The sequence below is a fragment of the Physeter macrocephalus genome, chromosome 19 (assembly GCF_002837175.3).
Source record: "Physeter macrocephalus isolate SW-GA chromosome 19, ASM283717v5, whole genome shotgun sequence".
In the NCBI taxonomy this organism is placed as follows: Eukaryota; Metazoa; Chordata; class Mammalia; order Artiodactyla; family Physeteridae; genus Physeter; species Physeter macrocephalus.
This window is the reverse complement of record NC_041232.1, coordinates 25,046,628-25,068,727: the sequence shown is the minus strand read 5'-3', so window position 1 is coordinate 25,068,727 and position 22,100 is coordinate 25,046,628. Positions and strand designations below refer to the sequence as shown.

The following is a 22,100-nucleotide window of genomic DNA, read 5'->3' as shown; positions in this document are numbered from 1 at the left end:
CCGAGGGGCCGAGGGGCCGAGGGAGGGCGGGGGAGGGGGCGGGGCGGGGGAGGGGGCGGGATGCTCCTTCTTAAACAGTGCGGGGAGGAGCCTAGCCGGCTGGGAACGCACTAAGAGGGGCTGAGGCCCCCGCTGCCCTCAGCCTTGAGCCGTGTGTTCCTCGGAGCTCCTGCACAGCATCTGGGGTTTCCTTCCAAGGCCCTGTATCAGGGCGAGTGGTGTCCCCCCCAGATTCACGACCACCCAGAACCTGAGACTATGAGCTTATCTGGAAAGAGGTTGCTGCAGATGGAATCAAAGCTGAGGCTGGAGATGAGCCCATCCTGGATTGTCCGGGTGGGGCCTGAACCCAGTGGCAGAGTCCTTGGAGAGGAGCTGAGAAGCGGGGAAACACACGGGCAGGTGGCGGCGGAGCCGGAAGCCGTGCGGCCACGAGCCAAGGACACAGCAGCGCCCAGGACGCGGGCGGGAGGCACATCCGCCCTCAGAGCCCCGGCCCTGCGGCGCCCGGGCCTCGGGCTTCTGGCCCCCAGAACTGAGCGGACAAACTGCTGAGTTTTCAAACCCTGCTTAGTGGTGGTTTGGGCGGCTGCCCAGGACCCTGACACACCTCCCAGCTGTCCTCTGTGCCCACCCTGCCTTCCTGCCGTTCCCTAAGCCAGGGCCGGGGCGACCTTCCCCACTCGTGGAGGGATGGTGCCACTTGCCTCAGCGCCAGGGGCTTCCGTTGTGCTCGGGGGGCACGTCCCAGCTCGTACCCCAGCCTGTGGGCCCAGTCCGCTCCGCCCCTCCCCCTCCACCCCAGGCCTGCTCCTGCCTCAGGGCCTTTGCTCACGCTCTTCGTGGCCCCCCAGCTCCAGAGCTCCCCCCAACCCTCAATCCTTCCCGCAGGTCTCGCCCGCGCCTCTTCCTGAGAGATGCCTCCTTGCTGAAGCCGCTGCAAAGCAGCCTCTGCCCTCGCCCCACTCCCCGCTGTGCAGTCTCCACCACCTGCCGTCTGGTACCTTCTCGTCCGTTCATTCCGGGCCCCCCTCAAGGCCGGGGGGGGCTTTGCTGTCCTGCCCTCAGTGGCTCTCAGCAGCACCGTGAGGGCCTCAGGAAGGATCCTCCACCTTTGAGGGGAGGCTGCCCCAGCCCACCGCCAAGGCGGCGAGGGACTGAGGGGACCAGCCGCTGCCGGGGCTCCAGAGGCCTGGTGTCCCCGGGTCTCCCGGGCCCTCAGCTCCCCCCGCCCGGCCCTTCGGTGCGGGGCTCCCCAGAGGCTGCTCCCGGGTCGCCCTCTCCCTGCTCTGTGCTGGCCGTCGTGCTGACTCCGGAGGCTCCACTTACCAGCCACGTGCTGCGGGCACGGGGCCCCTGCCGCCCCGCCCGAGCTCTGGCCTGTTTGGGACCTTTGGCCGACAGCCTCCTCCCTGGACAGTCCCGTGGATGAGCCACGCCAGGAAAACCCGTGTGTCCCCAGCGCCGGTGCGTCACCTCCCCACCACACACCCCGCGCTCCTGACTCCGTGGCAGGTGTAGCCGTGAACCCCGAAGCCCAGGCTGGAGACCTGGGCGTGATCCTAACTTCTTCTGTAGAATCGCTCACGGTGTCTTTATCTCAGAAGTGCTCATTCTGAGCAAGTCCGTTACAAGTAATGGCAAAAGGAAACGCAGCTCTACACCTTGACTTGACTGAAGTCAACAAGTATTTCCTCTGGTAGCGTTCGAGGCCCTAGTCCCGGCTCTCCATTCGCACGACGTTTTGGAAGATTAGCTCTGGAGCCCAATCGAGGGGCGCCTGCGTCCGGATGGCAACCTCGGCAGCAGGCGACGGTGCCCACCAGGCGTTCTGCATACGACGGATGCCGTGTGTGACTGAGGCCACTCTTCCCGGGTGACGCCCGTGTCCTCTCCCCGCCAGACTCTGGGGCCCGGGGTTCCAAGCGCGCTGGGCCAGCAGGTTTGACGGCGTACGTGCGCTCACCGTACAAGCTAATGGGCATTCAAAACGCCGGCGTCCCCAGGTGCCGGCTTTAGAAGGCAGAGTTTGCGTGTTTGAGTCTCTCTTTTCTTATTTTTTTAAAAAAAGTAAACTTTGGGAATTCCCTGGTGGTCCAGTGGTTAGGACTCTTCTTCCTCTGCAAGGGGATCCCTGCTTGGAGAGCTAAGATCCCGCGTGCCCCGCGGTGTGGCCAAAAAAAAGAAAAACCTTTAAAATGTGGAACGGTTTTGCAGTTACAGAAAACTTGTGAAGATAGTGCAGAAAGGGCCCGTGTGCCTCATACCCACTTTCCTGTGCTGTTAACATCGTACGTGTTGTGGGGCGTTGTCACCCTCAGTGAACCGATGTCCACGCGTTATTATTAACTGAGGTCCCTGCTGTATCAGACCTTCTCGCTTTCCCCCTAACGTCCTGTTTCTCTTCTGGGATCCCATCCAGGTGCTCCTGGGGTCTCGTGTGTCAGCTGAAAGAAGTACGTGCGTGTAGTAACCCGCGTGTGTAGTAACCTGTGTGCGCGCACATATGCGTAAACGCTTCTACATGCACCTTCCGGAGCTACGTTCAGCTAAAGGTGCGTTCCCGCCGCGGTCTCCGCATCTAGGCCGTGACCACAGGGATCACCCGGCCTCCCCGCTTGCCGACCTGGGACCCTGGGAGTCACTCGGGGCTCCTCTTTCTCTTTCCCTGTGTCTCTGTCTGTCTCCCTCATGGGTCCCTGAGTTGAGAGCTGGGAGGCCCCGTGCGCCCGCAGAGGGTCTCCGCATTAGAGAGGGCGCAGCCGGCCTGCCCTCCGCCACCGGCCCGCCCCCTCTGTCCCCGGAGACCCGGGCGCCGGTTGTGCAGCTTGAACGTCAGGGTGAACGGGGAGGCCACTGGCCGTGCTTCCTCAACGCCCCGCTTAGCAAGCCTGAGCCCCCAGCTCCCCTGAGCCGCCCGCCATGAGTCGTTCACGGCCCCCGAGGTGGAGTGAGCTGGGGCCTCTGCCCTTGCACGCCGTCTGTGGAGGCAACGCGTGCCGGCGTCCTGTCCCGCCGGCCCTGCGAAGCCGGAGCCCGACGCCTGGCGGCTGCGTGGACGGACGGCGGGCGGCCTGGCCTGTCAGGGGGACTCAGCACCGGCCCCAGACGCCAGGCGGGCAGCCCCCGACCCGCGGGCACGGAGCTGGGTGGACGGCTGGCTCTCGGAGGGCCCGGCGTCCTCCGCACCTTCTCCCATCCAAGGACTAACCAGGCCCGACCCTGCTTAGCTTCCGAGATCAGACGAGATCGGGCGCGTTCAGGGTGGTATGGCCGTAGACGGGGGTGGGGGCGCGGGCTGCCCTTTTAAGCCCAGCTTCGCCGCGTCCTCCGCACCTTCTCCCATCCAAGGACTAACCAGGCCCGACCCTGCTTAGCTTCCGAGATCAGACGAGATCGGGCGCGTTCAGGGTGGTATGGCCGTATACCCTCCGCACCCTCTGTGGGCAGCGGCGCCCGATTTCCCCGGGGCTCGGCCTGCGTCCGTCTCTCGCCCGGGACCTGTGGCCACGCCGCCCGCCGAAGGCCCTGCCGGCGCTGAGCCCGGACAGAGCTGGAGGAGCCCGCGGAGGGCAGCCACTCGCCTGCTCCCTCGCTGGGAGGTGGAAGGGCCGCTCCTACCCGGGCTCCCCGCGCCGGGAGCTGCCCTGCCCGACGCCACCGTCGGCCAGGTCAGTGGAGACGCTCTCTGCCCGCCCCGCGCCCGGCACCGTCGTCAGGGGCGGGCGCTGAGGGTCCCCCGAGGAGCTGGAGGCGGCAGGAGGGAGGGCGCCGGTCAAAGGCAGGGCGACCTGCAGCGCGTGGGCGGCAGGTGACGGAAAGGGGCCAACGGCGGCCCGAGGGCGACAGATGTCCCTCCCGCCGGTGCAGCGAACAGTGCGGGGTGAGGGGCGCTGGCCGGCCTCTGAGAACTTTCTCTTCATGCTTTTCCAATCAGTCTGAACGTGTTCCAAAGCTTATCACAGAGAAGAGAAAGGAGCTTCCTGTGCAGATACAGAAGCAGCTCCAAGACGTAGAGTAACTGCCGGTGCAGGGGAAGCAGGCGCGCAGTTTGCTTTTCTGTGTGTGGGAGACGCGGCCGCGGACGTGGGCCGGGCGGAGGAGACCATAATTTCCCACTTCCTCGTGGCTGTAAAAAGCAACTTGGAAGGGCACACGAGGAAGCAGTATTTCACCAGGTGGAGGAATCACTTATTCAACACCAACGGGACCCCAGACTGCTGAAAAGCGCCTGTCGGTTGGCCGTGGGTCGAGCTTCCAGCCCGGCCGGCAGCAGCCCGGCCCCCGGCAGCAGCCCGGCCCCCGGCGCTCCCTGCTTGGCTCGCTCCCGCTGGCCGCGTCTTCTCGTCTCTCCGCGAATCTGGCTCACGGACAGCAAGCTGCTCTGGACGCAGGTCTCACGCGGGCGGGCGGGGACATCCAGGCAAAGCCTCACTGAAAGCTGGTGGGAATGTGGGTTTTGAAAAAATATTTATTTATTTTCGGCTGCGTCCTGTCTTCGTTGCGGCGCACGGGCTCAGTTGTCCCGCACGGGCTTAGCTGCCCCGCGGCACGTGGGATCTTAGCTCCCCGACCAGGGATCGAACCCGCGTCCCCTGCACTGGAAGGCGGATTCTTAACCGATGGACCGCCAGGGGAGTCCGGGAATGTGTTTTGAACAATTTTATTATTGCATTTTAAGAGCCTTAAAAATGATCCAGTAAAACTACTGCAAATTTATTATGAGGAGAGAATTTTTTGGTCTTTTTGGCCGTACCGAGCGGCCTGTGGGATCTTAGCTCCCCGACCAGGGATCGAACCCCGGCCCTCGGCAGTGAAAGCGCTGAGTCCTAACCACTGGACCGCCAGGACATTCCCAAGGAGAGAATATTTTTCAAGGGGAAAAAGTACTTAGCAGAATGTTGAGAACACTGGGAAGCCGCCCAGTGACAGGAGGGCAGTCCATCCCCGGGGGCCCCGAGTTCCCCATCCCCAGTCGCCCACAGAGCACGTCCCGGGGCCGGTGTGCTCGGCTTCGACAGCAGCAGGGATGTGACTCGTGTGTCACACACACCGTGAGAAAAGCCCGATTCCCTGGCATTTGTAGGTGCAGGAAGCGTGAGTGGGACGTGGAGGCGGCCACGCCTGCCCCCTCTCCCGCCCCGGGATCCTGCCTGGACCAGCGCCGGCCGATGGGAGACTGGACTGAGGACCTCCTCTCCTCCAGTTCCCGCGGCGGTGATGGTGGTCGCCAGTCTCGCGGACCCTGACACCGAGTCCATGGCAGGTGTCGTCTGGGCGACGTCCGCGTAAACACCGCGTCTCCTCACTGCACCCCGAAGCTCCCCTGGCAGCTTGATGTCACCCGCCGTCACCCCAGCCCGCTTGGCTGCAAACAGAAATGTCCACCGTGTTAGACGGGGCCTGACAGACGCCGGACAGAGCCCATGGCCCCAGCCCGGGCGTCCTCTGCCAGGGCTTCCCCGCAGCTGACGTCCTTCACAGTGGAAATGATACAGCCAATCGACGGCTCTGCACAAAACAGCAAAGGCGTACAAGTAGCAGTGAGAGAGAAAGTGACGGTCGGAGCCCACAAGTCTTGTCAAAGGACGCAGAACCCATACGCCGCGAGAAAAATGAAGGACCGTGTAAAAAAAGCAAATTTGGCAGGTTAAAAATATAAAGTCAAGAGAGAAGTGACAAACTGGGAGAAAATTATTTACAAACTAAATAGTACAGGAAGGAGTGCTTACAGTGCAGTAAGAAACTCAATAGTAACAAACAGCCAAAGTACAAGGTTGGTTTACAGAGGAGAAATACAAATGGATTTTTAAATAGAGAAGTTGCTCAATCTTACTCATGATTAAAGAAATGAAATTAAAATGTGAGAACTTTGTATCTTTCTGATCCAGCCAAGGTAACGTTTGCGTCACACGGCTTTGGTGAGGGTGCAGAAAAGGCAGGCGGCTTTGGTTGGCAGAGAGCCCTTTCTGGAAGGCAATTACTTGCATCGAAATCAAAAGCACACGTTCCCTGTGACTTCCACCGCTAGGGATGGAGTCTGCAGACTGCGTGGTACCTGTGTGCACAGGTGACGCCTGCACCAGGATGTCCAGTGTGGCTGGTTCTCGTCGGGGGACGCTTCAAACAGCAGGAAACTTGGCGTCCATCCGGGAGGATGCCCCCGACACACACGCACCCGGTCCGTGTGCCAGGACCGTGTCCAGTGGACGGCGATGGCCAGGGCAGGTCCTTAAGTGCCGACACGGCCCTGTCTCAAAGGCAAACACGCAGGACAAAGTACAGAACCCTGCGTGATGTGGCCACCACTGTGCGAAGGGACAGGTGTGCGCGACACCGATTTGCATACGCGTCTGCCTGGCAGCGGGACCTCCGCCCAAGTGGGAAGTGGCTCCTCGCCCTCGGCCCCGCCCCCGCCCATCGGCCCACAAACAGCTCCCAGGGGTGTGTCCTGCTTTCCCGACTCTCTCGAGCAAGAAGCATGTCAAGGTTCCAGTTTTGGGGTTTGGACGACGGGCAGGGCGAGGGCGGGCTCCGACTTTGGCGCAGGGGCGTGTGGGCGGGCGGAGCAGGACCTTCGTACCGCGGGGCCGGAGGCCCTCACTGCTGGTCTCCGGAGAAGGCGCAGGGCAGGCTCAGCACCTGCGGCCCGTGCACAGCGCGCCCGGGGCCGCGAGCACTCTGCAGAGAAAGGCCCGAGGCCCCACGTGACGCGACCGAGCGCCCTTCCGTGGCCGTGGCTGAAGCCTGCGGTGGGGTCAGTATGGGCTGTTCGAACATCGGGGGTCACCAGGGGCCAGCTGAGCAGGGGCCAGCTGAGCAGGGCCCAGTGAAGGGACAGCCTCATTCAGCACCATCCACTCGGGTGAACGTGGAGGACATCTTGGTGCTAAAGATAGAAAGAAACCCACCCAAACGGCGACACGGCGACGCCCTGCCTGGGGGGGCGGGGCGGGGCGGGGCGGGCCCTCCAGGCCACCTGCCTCTCCTGCTTTGCTGGGGCTGAAACGGCTGTGGCCTTGTGCCCCGGTGCAGGGCCGGGGGAGCGGGACAGGCGACCCCTACAGCCGTCCCCATGCCGCGCAACACCCACGCAGCAAGTGTTAGAGGCCAGTGACAGACGGCAAACAGTAAAGAACTCACAAGGCAAACAAGGAAGAAACTGCCCACGGTTACTAGCTAGAAAAGGTGTTTTCCTCCCATTTTATTTGATAATACATTTTCACAGAAACAGGATATTATTTACAAATATACAGGTAAGAGACTGCTGGTCAAAAATCTTAAACCTAAAATGTCATCAAAAATTAATTTACAAAACCCGCCAACCGTGCAGGAGCCCCAGCGAGATGGTCCGTGCAGGACGGGGCTCTCTGCTCTGCCAGCTCCTGGGGCCCCAGGCCCGGTCGCCCACGGCCGAATCTCAGGAGGCACTGGTCTGCATGTTTTTGGAAGCTGCGAGCATCGCTCTTACTTTGGCCATGAGGTCCTGTGCGAGGAGAGACAGAGGGCATCCCTGCGGGCTCCCGTTAAGACGCGGGAAGCGGACACAGGGAAGTAGCTCGCGAACGTGTTAGCGGGTGAAGACCGAGGAAACTGGGGGCAACGTGCTGGGTGGCTGGGGACACACCCAGGCAGGCTCAGGGCCCAGGAGGAGACGCTCAGGCCTGGCCGGGAAGGAGGAGACGGGGCTGACGGGAAAGGGGGGCCCAGGGACCAGCTGCCCCGGGCAACGCCGACACCACTGCCTCCAGGGGACCAGCCGGGACCCCCCGTCAGGACCCACAAGATGAGGGGACAGGGACTGGAAACTAGCCCCTTTAGAAGAAGATGGGAGGAAAGAGAGACCCACTCCCACCTTACCTGAGTGATTTTGCTCTGCACGGAAGAAACAATTGCTGAGGAGATCTGACCGTCTTTTTCCTGAGAAACTCCCCTAACGCAAGTGAAGAGAGAGGTGAGAGGCTTAAAAAATACTTTAAAAAGCCATTTTGTTTTACTTGTTTCCAGTATCCTTAAAAAAGAAATCAACATTATAAATATATGTATTTCACTTTTATATTTTATGTAACACATGTGAAATATTTCAGAAAATGCAACATTACTCAAAGATATGTTCATATAAACATTATATGAGACACACTAAAAAAAAAAAAAAAAAAAAAAAAAAGAGAGATGAAGGAAAGGCCAAAAGCACAGAGAGCTGGCGCCACACTCCCGGAGCCTGACCACAGCCCGAGTGGGCGCCTCTGGTGCACCGTGAGGACCTTGGGGCCGTGGACGCGACACACAAGTGGTGGTCGGGGCCTGTACGGAGTCACGTTTTACCTTTAAGAAGCCGCACCCTAGATCTGCCCCACCTCAGGTGGGCTGTGGCCTCTGCTCCTCACCCACCAGCACCGGGGCCCCGTAGCGCACACTCGCGGAAGCAGGGGCTCCACAGGCGGGATGGAGGACCTGATCCCCTGCCCCGCCCCCCGCCCAGGCTCCGGGTGGGTGGGTGTGGGCAGGCGGGCGGCTTTTTGAAACAGGACTGTCTGGCAAATGTCCCCCGACAACCACGGGCAGCCGGGCAACGGGGGTCACCTGCGCTGGCACGAGGAGACCGCGGGGCGATCAGTGAGGCCGCCGACATCCCGGGGCCTGCGCAGTCAGAAGTGACGGGTACCCCCGCCCGCTCGGGCTGAGAGGGAGCGATGGGTGGGTGGGGGTCCTGGGCCTGACCCCCGCCTTCGGTCACAGCGGGCTCCCCAGCCCCCACCCCATGCGGCCCACGTGGGCGCAAGGCCCCCTCGGCGGGGAGCCTGGAGAGACGCGGGTGTGGGGACCGGCCCCGGCACACTGCGCGCAGGGCTCCCCCTGCCAGAGCGCGGCGCGGGCGGCCCGGGGCGCCTTCTGGACCCACCCCGCGGTGTGCGCCCTCTCCTCACCTGGAGCCCGAGTGACACCCGGAGGGGTGTGGGGCGCAGGGCCCGGGGCCGGGGGTCTGCCGGCCTGCGCGTTCTCCGTGCCCCCCGCCCGCCCCCGGGGCCCAGAGGCCAGGGCGGGTTACCTGGAGCGCTCCTGGCTGGAGCCCCGACTCCCCACGGGAGAGGTGCTGGCCGAGTGCCGGCGCGCGGCCGGCTTGCTCGGGGAGGCTGGCTGGGAGCCGGCCTTGGACTTGGCCCGCGACCGTGAGCGCCTCTTCTTCTTCTCATGCGGGCTTCTGGAAGGAAAGCGGTTTGAGACAAAGGCACGGCGCTGGCCCTGAAGGAGTTCTGGGTGCTCTCCATGGGACAATTCAGCTATTTCACCCACCCTTCTATACACATTGGCTCCTTTTTAAAACCATACACGCTTAATTAACTTGAAACGGGTGGATGTAACAAAATAAAAGTCGTGCAGAAGCGAAACGTAGACCACCTTCTCGGCAGACGTCCTGAAGTCAGATGCCTGTGGGTTTAAAACACGATCAGCACTGTATCTGCATTTAAAATAACCCAAGATAAGTAACCAAGCGCTGTTTGTCCTGCTTGTTCATTACGCTGAGTTAATGGCAACTTCCAACCAGAAGTGGAAAATCATCAAAACCAAGCACCGCGAGCACAGACGAGCCCAGACGCTGGCGCGTCCTTCTGGCCTGAGGCTGACGGGCCCCCGGGGCCACCTGCTCTCCCACCGGCCCTCGCGGCCGCGCCTCGCTGCCCCGGCCCACGTCCTCCACGTCCTCCGAGTCGCCCAGGCCCGTGCTTCCACGTCAGAAACGCCCCCAGCCCCTCCTCCCCCTCCAGACCCGCAGCCCGCCCAGAGGCAGGTCTCCCTCCACTCTGCGCCCTGCCCTGTGACCCCGAGACACCGCAAGAAAGAGGGAACGTGTAGGTGGGTGGAGGCGCTGAGGTGCAGGCCCCTCCCCGCTTCTCCGAGCCCGAGCCCTCCGCCGCCCGCCCTTCAGAACGCGCCCGGCGCCTGGGCTGCTGGCCGCCCTCCTGCTGGGACCGTCTCCTGCAGCGTCTCTGCAGGCACAGGTCACCACTGGTTTCATCAGCCCCTGTCTCAGTTTCTGTCGCTCCCCGCTTCCTCCCGGGCTGCGTCTTGCTGCAAAGCACTAGAGGGTGGATGCCTGGCCGTGGGCAGCTGGGCGGCAGGACGGGAACTGGACCTCGGGAGACACCGCCGGAGGCCCGCGCCCTCGCCCTCAGAGCGCGGCCGGAGGGTGGACGACGGGCTCCTGGTGCTGTGTCACTTCCCCGCGTGCCGTCACTGCTCTAAATAAGGACGTCCTGGGCCACCGCCCGCACAGCTCACACGCCTCCCGGCTCCTCGGGACTCAGGTGGCTCACAGGCCCTCCCCAGCCTGGCTACACGCCCACCCACCCCAAGACCAGTGCGCCTGTCAGCCCGCCTGTCACTCGTCGGGGCACCTCCCTGGTGCAGGAGGCCGCTGGCCAGCGGGGCAAGCTGACCCTCCCGCTGGGCAGGGCGCGGCTTTCTGGCTCTGCCTCAACAACAAGGACCTGGCCCTGGGCGGTGGCAGCTGGGCAACTGCAGTTCAGCTGTGGGAAGTGTCCCTGGTGCGCTGGCCTACGTGCAGGCCAGGAGCAAGAGAAGTGGTCCATAAAGAAGACGCTGTTCCCGGTGCTGGGTACTTCCTACGCTGCAGATGTTTTGTGACTTTTTGTCTGTAAACACATGGCTAGGATTTCAAAGGAAGCAGCAAATAAAACAGTAAATACAATAGTTAGTAGCACGTGACATACGTCCCACATGACTTCAGCCACCAACCCGGCTAAGCTCCTACGGCTGCCTACATGAATTAATTAAAGGTAGGTGAGCAATCCTGAACTGTAACTCACGTTCAATGTCACTACAACTTGATCTCATGACAAAACTTTCTAAGTGTTCCCTTAAGGAATTAACTAATCTTTTTGTTTTTTAAATTGAGGTGTGCTTTATATCCAGCGAAATGCAAAGGTTGAAGTGCTCTTTGATGAGTTTTGGCAGACATGGTGAAACCCAGACCCCCTGTCACGACCAGGAACATTCCACCATCCAGAAGGTTCTTCCACGGATGCTCTCAGGCGTCTGCATCCCCTGCCCCACCATCACAGATACCCACTGCTCTGATTTTCTATCACATAAATGAAAGCTTCAGATAGATCGGATCACACAGTATTAGTCTTTTGTGACTGGCTTCTTTCGCTCAGCAGGATGTTTCTGAGATTCTTCATGAGGTGGGTTTCTTTTCGCTGCTGGGTAGCATCACACTGTGTGAATCTGCCATCGTTGGTTGAGGCTTTCTCCTGTTGACAGACATTTGGGTTGTTTCCGGTTTTTAGCAATTACAAATCAAGCTGCGTCTGTGGTCAGATGTTTATGGCGAGTAAACACCTGGGACTAGCACGGCCAGGCCATGGAGCAGTATATGTTTAACTCTGTGGGAAACCGCCACACTGTTTCCCAAGTGTTTCAACACTTAGTAATGTCCGTCTTGCTTATTTTCAGCCATTCTTGTCACTGTAAAGTTTTAATCTGCATTTCCCTGATAGACGACTAAGGAAGCTGAGCTCCTTTTCATATGCTACCTTCACTGGCTATGTAAGTACATTCTTGTTTTCCACCAAGGTATTTGTGGTTTATTTATCAAGAGAAACTATTCCTTAGCCCAGATATGCATAGTTCATAGTTTCGAAACACAAGTATGTGACAAACTACTGTGGAACTCAACCCAGAGAAATTCTTTACGTTCCAAAATCACTTTGCACTCTAAGAGATACCAGCCTTCCTCATCTCCTCAAAATCTTTTATGGAATCAGCACTTCTGCAGACATCCGCGTGTGTCTTCCTTCTTGGTTCAGCCGCAGCAAGCTTACAGACAGCTGCAACACCCGGGGACACAACGAACGCTCCAGCAGTAGGAAAGTGCAGGCGCCTGGCCAGGAGGCCGCCCCGCTGAGGCCTCGTTACAGGACGGGAAGCTCCTCTCCTTCACAGCTCAGTGACCACAGCCTTCCAGGCCGACGGACAAGTGGACCTGGAATACATTCTGTTACGAAATGTCATTTAAGCCCTCTGCCCCTTTGCTAATTGGGTTGCCTTTCTGGAACGGACATAGGCCTTTGTCAAAGATACACACCGCAAACACTTCTCCCCGTCTGGGGCCTGCCGATGATGCACTTTCTTAACTGTCCCTTTTGAATGAAGTTTTTAATGTCAACGAAGTCAAACTTATAATTTTTTTCTCTTACGGTGGGATTTTCTACATCCTCAGGAATCTCTGCCACCTCATAGATGTATTCTCCTTGTTTTCTTCAAAAACAGAATGGTTCCAGTTTTCATGTTTAGGTCTGTGATCCATTTTCAGTTAAGGTTGGTATTTGGGGTACAGGTCACTTTTCTTCCATTCTGATGTCCAGTTGTTCAATCAAGTTTTGCTGAAAAATGACTTTTCCTCACTGCACTGTTTTGGCTCTTCACCTTTTTAAGGTGTACAGCGCACACTGATTACTGTAGCTCTCTAGTAAAGTCTTGAATTGGTAGTAAGAGTCCTCCAACTTAGTTTTCAAGGTTGTTCTGACTGCTAGGCAGTGTGCCAGTATCTACGAGACGCCTAGGGGAGTTCTGATTGGGATTGTATTGGATCTACAGATCATTCTGTGGAGATGAGCCATCTGAACAATACTGAGCCTTCCAATCCATGAATATGGATATGGACTTTCTCTCCATTTATTTAGGTTTCCTAAACATCTTCTCTGAAATGTTTTGTGATTTTCAGTGTAGAGAGATCTTATACATATTTCCTGACATTTATCCATAAGTAATTTGTTTTTTTGATACTGTTCCAATTAGTATTGTTTTAACTTCATTTTTCGGTTGTTTTAGGCTAGTATACAGAAATAAACTTAGAGGTTCCTTAAGATTTTACATGACTATGTAAGAAGACAGTTTTACGTTCTCCTTTGCAATATTTAGGCCTTCTATTTCTTTCTTCTTGCCTTACTGTTGAGGCTATGAATTCTATTACAGAGCAGACACCTTGGCCTTGTCTCTGATCTCAGGGGGAAGGCACCAGCAAGTGTGATGCTAGCTGTAGGTTTTGCAAAGATGTCCTTTGGGAATTCCCTGGCGGTCCAGTGATTAGGACTCCACACTTCCACTGCTGAGGGCCTGGGTTCAATCCCTGGTTGGGGAACTAAGATCCCACAAGCCACAGGGTGTGGCCAGAAAAAAAAAAAAGATGCCCTTTACCAGATGGAGAAAATTTCCTTCTATTCCTGCTTTGCCAAGTTCCCCCGCCCCTTTTCTCTTTTTAATGAATGGGTGATGAATTGTGTCAGATATTTTTTCTGCATCTATTGAGATGTCATATGATTTTCTTCATTTATTCTGTCAACACTGTGAATTACAATGACTGGTTTTTGAATGTTAAAGAACCTTGCATTTCTGAGACAAACCCCATTTGGTCCTGATGTATTATCCTTTTAGTTAATTGCTAGACTCAAATCAGCTAATACTTTGTTAAGGATTTCTGCACTTATTTTCCTGAGAGTATCAGTTTATGAATAAACACATGCGTATGCACACACATCCTCACCACCCCCCCCCAACAAAACACACCACACAGATGTGCACACACTGTCCACCTGCTTTAGGATGGTCTCATGAGGTGAACTGGGAAGTGTTCTCTCTTCTATTTCCTTTGAAGTGTCTATAAAATTGGTAATCCCCTTTTTCCTGAATGTTTGTTAGACTCTACTGATAAAAGTCATCTGGGCCTGGAGTTTTGTGGAAAGGTTTTAAATTATAAATTCAGTTTCTTTAGCAGATGTGGAGCTACTTAGATTTTCCATTTCTTCTGCTGTCCATTTGGTAGTTTGTTTCTTTCAAGGCATTTGTCCATTTCACCTATGCTGTTAAATTAACTGGAATGAGATTTATTTCCTTATTATCCTTTTAATGTCTATAGGGTCTTTCATTCTTGATCAATCTAAAAAAAGATTTATCGTTTAAAAAAATCATTTTCAAAGAACCATCATTTGGGGCCTCCCTGGTGGCGCAGTGGTTGAGAGTCCGCCTGCCGATGCAGGGGATACGGGTTCATGCCCCAGTCCGGGAGGATCCCACATGCCGCGAAGCGGCTGGGCCCGTGAGCCATGGCCGCTGAGCCTGCGCGTCCAGAGCCTATGCTCCGCAACGGGAGAGGCCACAGCAGTGAGAGGCCCGCGTACCATAAAAAAAAAAAAAAAAAAAAAAAAAAAAAGAACCATCATTTGGTTTTACTGTTTTCTTCTGTGAGTCTGTTTTCTATTTTGTTGATTTCTGATCTTACTTTTATTATTTCCTTGCCTCTATTTACTTTGAGATTAATTTGTTCTTCTTTTTCTAGCTTAAGACAGAAGATTAGTTTTTAGACCTTTCTTTTTTTTTCCTAATATAAACACTTAAAGCTACTAACTTCCTTCTGAGTACAGCTGCAGAAGGAGTATGTTACATTTTCATTATCATTCATTTCAACATATTTTCCACTTTCTCTTGTGATTTCTTCTTTGACCTATGGGTAATTTAAAATGTGTTAACTTCCAAGTATTTGGGGACTTTCCAGATACCTTTCTACAGACTTTTATGTGGTAAGAAAACATACTCTATGGTAAGAAAACATACTCTTATCATCTGAGTCTTTTGGAATGTGCTGGGACTAATTCAGTGTTACAGGGAACGATTTAGCCTGGTGACTGACCCATGCGCATGTCACAAGAGTGTGCACGCTTCACTGCAGGTGGTAGCGTTTAGCTGGTTAACAGTGCTGTTCATATTTGCTGCATCTGTAGTGTTCTACTGCCTGCCTTTCCCTTTAGTTCTGTCAGTTTTGTTTCAAGTATTTTAAGGCTCTTTTATTCAATGCATGCATTTAAAACATTATGTCCTCATGAAGAGCTGGCCCCTTCATCATTATGAAACTGCCTTCTTTATCTCTAGCACCACTTTTACAAGTCTGCATGGTCTCCTGTTAATCCGGCCACACCACCTTTCTTCTTATTAGCGTTGTACGGTGTATCTTTTTTCTATCTTTTACACCTTAACCTATTTGTATATTTAAAGTATCTCTTGTAAGCAGATTAGTATTCAGTTTCACTTTTTAATGCAGTCTAAAATCTCTGCCTTTTAACTAGAGTTTTTAGTCTGCTTACATTTAATGTAATTATTTGTATGGATGGTGTTAACAATCTTCTTGTTTTCTAGCTGTCCATTTGTTCTTTTTCCTCCTCTTCCCTACTTTTCTGCTTTCTTTTGCATTAATAAAGCATTTTTATGGTTCTCTTTAACAGTCTCTATTGGATTTTTAACCTTTTTTTTTTTAGTGGTTGCTCTAGAGAATTATGATATGCATCTTTCAATTGTCATAATCTACACTGAATTAATAACACTTCATGTATGATACAAGAACCACAGAACAGCAGCATATTCCCATTCACTCACTCAACAAGCGTTTGCCGATGTGCTCGGTGAGTGCCGAGCTGTAGGGATTCAACGCTAAACCCTGCCCCCCACCCTAACCAATCACATACTATTTACTGTCATAAAGTAACTGAGACTTCCTGTTGGAGTGTACTGTAATATGATGTGGCTAAACATTTTCATGAATTTTACTTTTAAAAATATTCACTCTGCCCAGATCTGTATCTCCAAACACTAAAAGGAACCGGGATTCCTAGGAGAAACAGCTGACCCCAGGTCTGGGGCAGGGAAAGCACCAGCTAAGCCTGGAATATCTTGGGCCAAAAGTGACAAAGTACTCAAAGAACATGGGGCCAAATGTGAGACAATGTTACCATCAAATAGAATATAATGGCAACGGACTGTTGCATAATGAAAAAAAAAACAAATCCCCAAACCCAAAGTCCACAGTGATACTAAAACAAAGGGGGGTGTTTAGAGAAGAAATGAGGAGAAAGCTGCTGGCCGCAGGACACTCACATTGTTCCAGGGCCACCCCACAGATGACTTGTTACTTCAAAGAGGAAAAGGTACGATTACACAGCAGACACAACCTTAACCAAGTGATCAAACTCAGTGTCACTGGCAATGGGACAAAGGGACACTGTGTGCCTCCTGGTGTGACGCAATGGGAAGTTACACAACATCACTATAGGGTATTCTTGCTAAAAATACTTAACATGAACACAGCCAAAAGGACACAGTAAGACAAATCCAGAGTGTGGGACCTTCAATGATACAGGTGACCTGGGCTTGTCAAAGTCATGAAATATACACTCACAGGAGGGCATGAGGGAGGGAGGAAAAGGAGGAGAGAGAAAGGAAAGCAAATGTGGCAAAACGTTAACACTTGAATCAAGCTACAAGTTACATGCAGATGGGTGTTTTTAAGTAGTAAGTTAAAAACTTTCTAGTAAGTTAAAATTTTTTCAAAAATAGAAGTCAGGGACCTCCCTGGTGGCGCAGTGGTTAAGAATCCGCCTGCCAATGCAGAGGACGTGGGTTTGAGCCCTGGTCCAGGAAGAGCCCACATGCTGTGGAGCAACTAAGCCCGTGCGCCCCAACTACTGAGCCTGCGCTCTAGAGCCTGTGAGCCACAGCTACTGAGCCTGCACTCTAGAGCCCGTGCTCTGCAACAAGAGAAGCTACCGCAGTGAGAAGCCCATGCACTGCAACGAAGAGCGGCCCCCACTCGCCGCAACTAGAGAAAGCCCGCGCGCAGCAACGAAGAACCAACGCAAAAATAATAAATTAATTAATTAATTTAAAAAAATGTTAAGTCTAAAAAAAAAAACGAAGAAGAAAATAGAAAAAATAAAGTCAGTGAAAGAAGCACTCAGTGATCAGCTTGTAGAAATAATCCTTCAAATCTGGCAGGAGGCACTCTCCCCTCAGTTGGGGTGACCTGACAGGATTAAAGTGACCCCGACTTGGTGGACGAGTTAGTCACCTGCTGCCACACTGAAGCAGGGACCCCGAAGCTGCTCTGAGTAGAAGGACGGAGGGGACAGCCTGACTGCTGGGTTAACACAACTCACCTGCCAACAGAACATATTCTTGGCCTACAGGAACTCTGGGTTTATAATCAAGCCCAGGAAGTCGACCAGTAATCGTGCACGTGTTCACCTCTACCGGGTTCCTCCTGAGTCCACCACTGTCCACGACCCCTAAGTCAGGCCACAGGCTTGACCCCATGTATCACAGCAGGGTAGCTAGGCCCTGCAGTAAGTTGAATCTTAACTTCTTTTGTCTGACTTATTAAAGTTCTGATGATAACACAAGCTCTGATGAATCCTAATATAATCACCATCTTCTCTAGTGATAGCTCTTTTAATGCAAAGGTTAATTTGAGGGCAAAGCAAGGACTCTTCTGTTAGGAGAGATCTTTGGCTACAAGGAATTAATTTTAGACCATGCCCTTTACATATACCAAGGGTGATAATAAATTTCAAATGTCAATTACTTGCATAAGGAATAAAATTTAAAATGGACTTCAATTTTCATCATTTTATCCTGCAACAGTCACGTATGCTTAGTGTGGGAGTTCCAAGGCACAAAATGAAATTTATAAACAGACGGAGTGAGTCTGTACATGAAGCCTCTGCTGAAATATATCAGTTTTACAGCTCCTTTCCTGATTTTTCTGTTTTAAGAAAAAGAGATGACATTTTATCATTTAATGGAACTATTGCATAACTAGCCAGACTGCAGGAACATTTTTCAGTTAGAAATGCCTTTCAGAACTGCTCCTGCATGTATACATGTAGCTGATTCACTTTGCTATACAGCAGAAACTAACACAACATTGTAAAGCAACTATATTCCAATAAAGATGTTAAAAAAAAAGAACTGCTCCTGTTGAGGATGTTTGCTGATGGAGGGGCGTCTCTGAGGCAGGTTTGGGTGATGGCTGGGTTCATTTGTCCAAGAATGGTGGACACCTGAAATGCAGATTTGTCCTCTGGAAGACTCTGGAAGGTTCTGGAACCCCCGGGTGTCCTGACACTCAGCAGCATGGCATCATTAAGTCTGAGACTACAATGGGCAACAATGGCGTCTTGCCCTTTTCTGGGTGCCGTGGTCACCGGGACAGCAATGCTCCTTGTCTACCTACCAGAGCCGGGGCCTGCCTTAACTCCAGTGCGGGGACACAAAAAATGGGAAGCCCTCATTTTCAGCGAGAATGGAAATACAGAAGCCAAGTGACATAAAGCATTCAGGTGGCATCACCCACGCTGGACGGGACGATCCCCAGACGGCACCCCTCAGCCGAGAGGGAAACGCCCACTGGTCCACCGGCCATGCTCCTGGCTTGGGTCCTGTGTCTCCTCAAGTCAGTGGTGGTGCCAGGGCCTCTGGTGGCAGAGGTAAGCCGTGGAGCTCTCTTCCTGGGAGCGGGGGCAGGGGCCCTGGGTTGCTGAGCATCCAAGGCCCAGACTGGGGGTGACGGCGACATGGAAACCAGCCTCCCTCACTCTCCTCAATAGATGTCTACTAGACAGGTCTCTCCTAGCGGTCAAGGGGCCAGAGGATGGGCCCTCTCCCTGCTCTCAGGCCCCACGAGGACCCTGTGGCCCTCTCCTGGGAGCTGCAGCCGAGGTGTGGCCACCTGGGCGGCAGGAGGGACCCGCCCGAGACCTGAACTTCGGACCCTCCTTGTCACTCGTCCCTCCGCTCCTTTCCCTTCTCAACACGTAAAGGGTAAGGAGCTGTGGGTGGGGGTCTAGGGGCAGCTAGACTTGGGGGAAATGTGACCCCAAGAGCTCCCAGCAGGGCCAACCAGCCGCAAAGACAGACGGGTTCCAGCACAGGCAAGCGCCCTCTGCTTCTGAGTTCCAGAGCAGTGAAAACGTTGCCAGGATGACTCGGGATCGGCCAAAGCAGCTGCTCCCCGGTTCCGGACAGCTCTGTGCCGGAGACGTGGGAGCCCCACCTTCCGGCGCAGGTCCCGTGTCTGCGAAAGCTCCGCCGCCTACCTGGACCGGGTCCGCTTCCTGCTGACTCCAGGGCTGTTACTCATTCGGTAGGCGGTCGGGACACTCCTGTCCTCCCGCCGTCTCTCGGGGGAGTGCGCTCGTCTCCGAGGGGACCGGGACCGGGACCTGGCAGAGGAAAGCAGGCATTTCAGTTCTGTGTGGGGTGGGCAGGGGAGCACCTCCACTGCTGAGACGGAGGCCAGCCCTGGCCTGAGCCCGTGGGGCATGGCGGGTCCCTGCCTGTCCTGTCAAGGCCCGCCCCCAGCCTCCCTACTCTGCTGACCCGGAACTGGATCCAGCCTCCGAGGCAGAACGCTCGTCACACCAATGCTAAGCTTCTAAGTGGGGCACAACTCGTGCTGAGGCCGCAGCCATGAGCTGCTGGTCCAGACGGTCCGCGGTAGCAGCTCCCACCCACTGGGGTCTCCCTGCAGGTCCTGGCGGACGCAGGCCTCTCCCGCTGCCCTTCCTTCCTCCTGCCTTTGCCCATCTGGTCTCCCTAAAACATGTTCAGCTCACTGGTATTTCTGTCAAAATTAGGTAAGGAAAGGCAACAAGATTCAGGTGAGTTGTTTCTACTTGTTCTGCATACTGGCAAGAGGAAGAAACTGAAACGTGATGAAGTTCGAGGACCCCCTGGAAATCTCTCTCGTTTGCACTCATCTTATGGCCTCTCAGCATGAAGAACAGGCTGCAGGCCCACTGGCAGGAAGCCTGAACCTTCAATCCAATTCAGACCATGCCGTTCCCATGAAAATTTTGGCTAAATCATTTGTTTATGAGATGTCTAATATTTTTCTTCCCTTTCCTGTGCCTGGAAAAGGACTATTCTATTCATGCAGTGCCGTGATCCACACAGGGCAACCATGCCCCGCAGACACCAGCACGCAGAACTCCAACTCGAGACCCTCACCCACGGGGTCAAGGTCCTAACGGAGGGCCCTTTAACAATGGGTTTAGGACTCTTATTTTAGTTTTTTGTCCATCCGATGAAATTATTGTTTTGGGGAGACCTGAAATAAGCAGAAATCTGGGGGGGGGGGTGGAATTTCTTTCCGTTCTGTTTCTATGACAACCCACTCAAAAACGATATACAGAAGAGATGTTTTGATTTTGTCATCTAAAGAAGTTCTACACGGAATCATTTCAGCCACAGTAAACCCCCAACAACGCGCACACCGCTGTCGCAAAGATCAGCTTCCACCCCGTGTGTCACAGGGGGAACCCTGAGTCACTCCTGAAAAACACCGCAGCCACGGAATGACCTGCTCCAGGAGAAACGCGCCTCGGCTCTGGGGCTCCTCTGACACAACTGCTTTTCAGCTTATACAATGGTTGTGATTTTTGTTTCCAGAGCCTTCCTAAGATTTAAGTAACAGATTACAAAGGTGAGGGCAGTCAGACACCTTGACATTTTACCAGGCTTTCCCTCAAAAGAGCTCCAGGAGGCAAATCTGCTCGTGGCCGAGGCTGCCCGATCACTGCCTTGACGTGCTGCTGCCACTGCCGAGCTGCCTTGACAAGGCTCTGAGCTCAGCACCCCTGGGAGGCCGTGGGTCTGTGGCACGGAGGCACATACTTCACATTCAGAATGACATGTGCTGGGCTGTGCGGCGCTAGAGCCCCGAAGAAAGCTCTGCTCAATCAAAGCCATAGCACCTACGGAACACTTAAACACAGGCTTCTACAATAAACTCAATCATCAGGAAAATAAATGGGTTTTTAATGTCTGCAAACCCCTGACTTTGACATACAACACCACTGGGCAGTGGCCGCTGGTACTATAGCTTTCTTTGAAGTGGGGTGCCTGTTAACCAGCAGATTCCGAGTTACCTGGGAAAGAGCCCGTCTCAGAACGAAGGGCCATGAGCTACACAGATGATACTTAGGTTTTATTTCAATTAAAGAAGCTCCAATGCTTTTATTCTGCTAAGTAGGGTCTGAATATTGCTACCATGATACACTGCAAGAAACAGGAATTCCATTTTGTAAGTAAATCATCTGTATAACGTGACCGAGGCTTTCTCATAAAGAAAATGAAATAGTCTGAATTAAAAAATTTTCAAGCATAATGCAACTCAGATTTTTTTTCTTAAATGATCATAATGGTTTGCTTTCAAAGAGAGTCATAAGGAAACTTCTCATCTGAATGATAGTGATATTTATAAATAGCTTCTTTCCATCAGCGTTTAACCATTTCAGGAACCCACCTCTTCCATTCCTGTTACTTTACTACCCACAGGTCCTCACGGAACTGAACAAGCAGCACTGGGGACCCGGCAGCAAGGATCTGGTACCAACCAGGCTGAACAAGCAAGAGGCCCCCAGGTTTTGGTTCTTCTCAAGCTTGAACTGTGGACCCGACTTCACCCGCAAACCCTTCCTCCCCTCCTGCGGGGACAGCTTCTCCCCCCAGCGCTGTTACCAGCACGGCGGGCCTGGGGTTACGACTCACTTCCTGGAAACCAGCACGTGAACCGGCGCCTCGGGGGAACGTCAAGCACCCTATCCTCCTTTAAGGGCCAGGATCATGAGATTAAACCAACCACCCTCACCGGTTTGCTACGCACTTTATCAGGAGGAAAACATAAGGCATTACAAATTTCAAACTAAAATACGACCCCAATTTTGCCCGCCTGAGTTCTTTCTGAACATTAAATACAGCACTTGCAAAAGCCACATTAACCCCCAGCTCCCAGAGCCCTCCCGAGTGAAAGCCCCGAGGGAGCCTGACTTCTGGAAGCGACACGGGGGCCCCCGACCCCCCTCCACACAGAGCACCTCGCACCGCGGGGCTGCAGAGTTCCACCCAGGATCCCCCCAACCTCAGAACGAGCGAAACCAACCCCCCACCAACTAACCAAGGACACGACGCCGCAGGCGATCTCATCCAAAGCTTTACAAATAAGCTGAATTTCAAGCTTTAGTCTCATTGAGCTTTGTTTTAAAATACCTACACTGTTACAGTGGGTTTTAATTTTAGGCAGTGAATTGCATGAGTACAGCTTCATCCCATTAAGGTATAAAACCTAATGTGATATGAAAGTAGAAAACAACAGAGAAAGAAGTCTTATACTTTAATCAATGTTGATTTAAAAGACACCAGGGCTTCCCTGGTGGCGCAGTGGTTGCGCGTCTGCCTGCCGATGCAGGGGA

At 53.9% G+C, this 22,100-nt stretch overlaps 2 protein-coding genes across 9 annotated transcripts in view; both read right to left on the bottom strand.

Annotated features, from left to right (window-relative positions):
• Nucleotides 1-34: 34 nt before the first annotated feature.
• LOC114484429 (uncharacterized) lies at nt 35-3,923 on the bottom strand. Its single transcript, XM_055080723.1, has 4 exons — nt 3,622-3,923; nt 2,809-3,050; nt 1,005-1,599; nt 35-375 (listed from the first exon to the last, which is right to left on the bottom strand). The coding sequence occupies exons 1-4, from the start codon at nt 3,921-3,923 to the stop codon at nt 234-236; spliced, it is 1,281 nt and encodes a 426-aa protein (XP_054936698.1). The 3' UTR covers nt 35-233.
• Nucleotides 3,924-7,176: 3,253 nt separating this feature from the next.
• SFSWAP (splicing factor SWAP) overlaps nt 7,177-22,100 on the bottom strand; it is a 90,913-nt gene continuing 75,989 nt past the window's right edge. For 2 of the 8 annotated variants that reach the window (XM_028480646.2, XM_028480650.2), the window contains 5 exons: nt 18,945-19,070; nt 9,400-9,429; nt 9,050-9,202; nt 7,861-7,933; nt 7,177-7,486 (listed from right to left, as the gene is read on the bottom strand). In XM_028480646.2, coding sequence (XP_028336447.1) covers nt 7,421-7,486; nt 7,861-7,933; nt 9,050-9,202; nt 9,400-9,429; nt 18,945-19,070 — 448 coding nt within the window. In that variant the 3' untranslated portion in view covers nt 7,177-7,420. Of the gene's footprint in view, nt 7,487-7,860; nt 7,934-9,049; nt 9,203-9,294; nt 9,430-17,827; nt 17,910-18,944; nt 19,071-22,100 lie in introns of those variants that run through there. The other 6 variants (XM_028480649.2, XM_028480652.2, XM_024120645.3 and 3 more) reach the window with 5 other exon arrangements.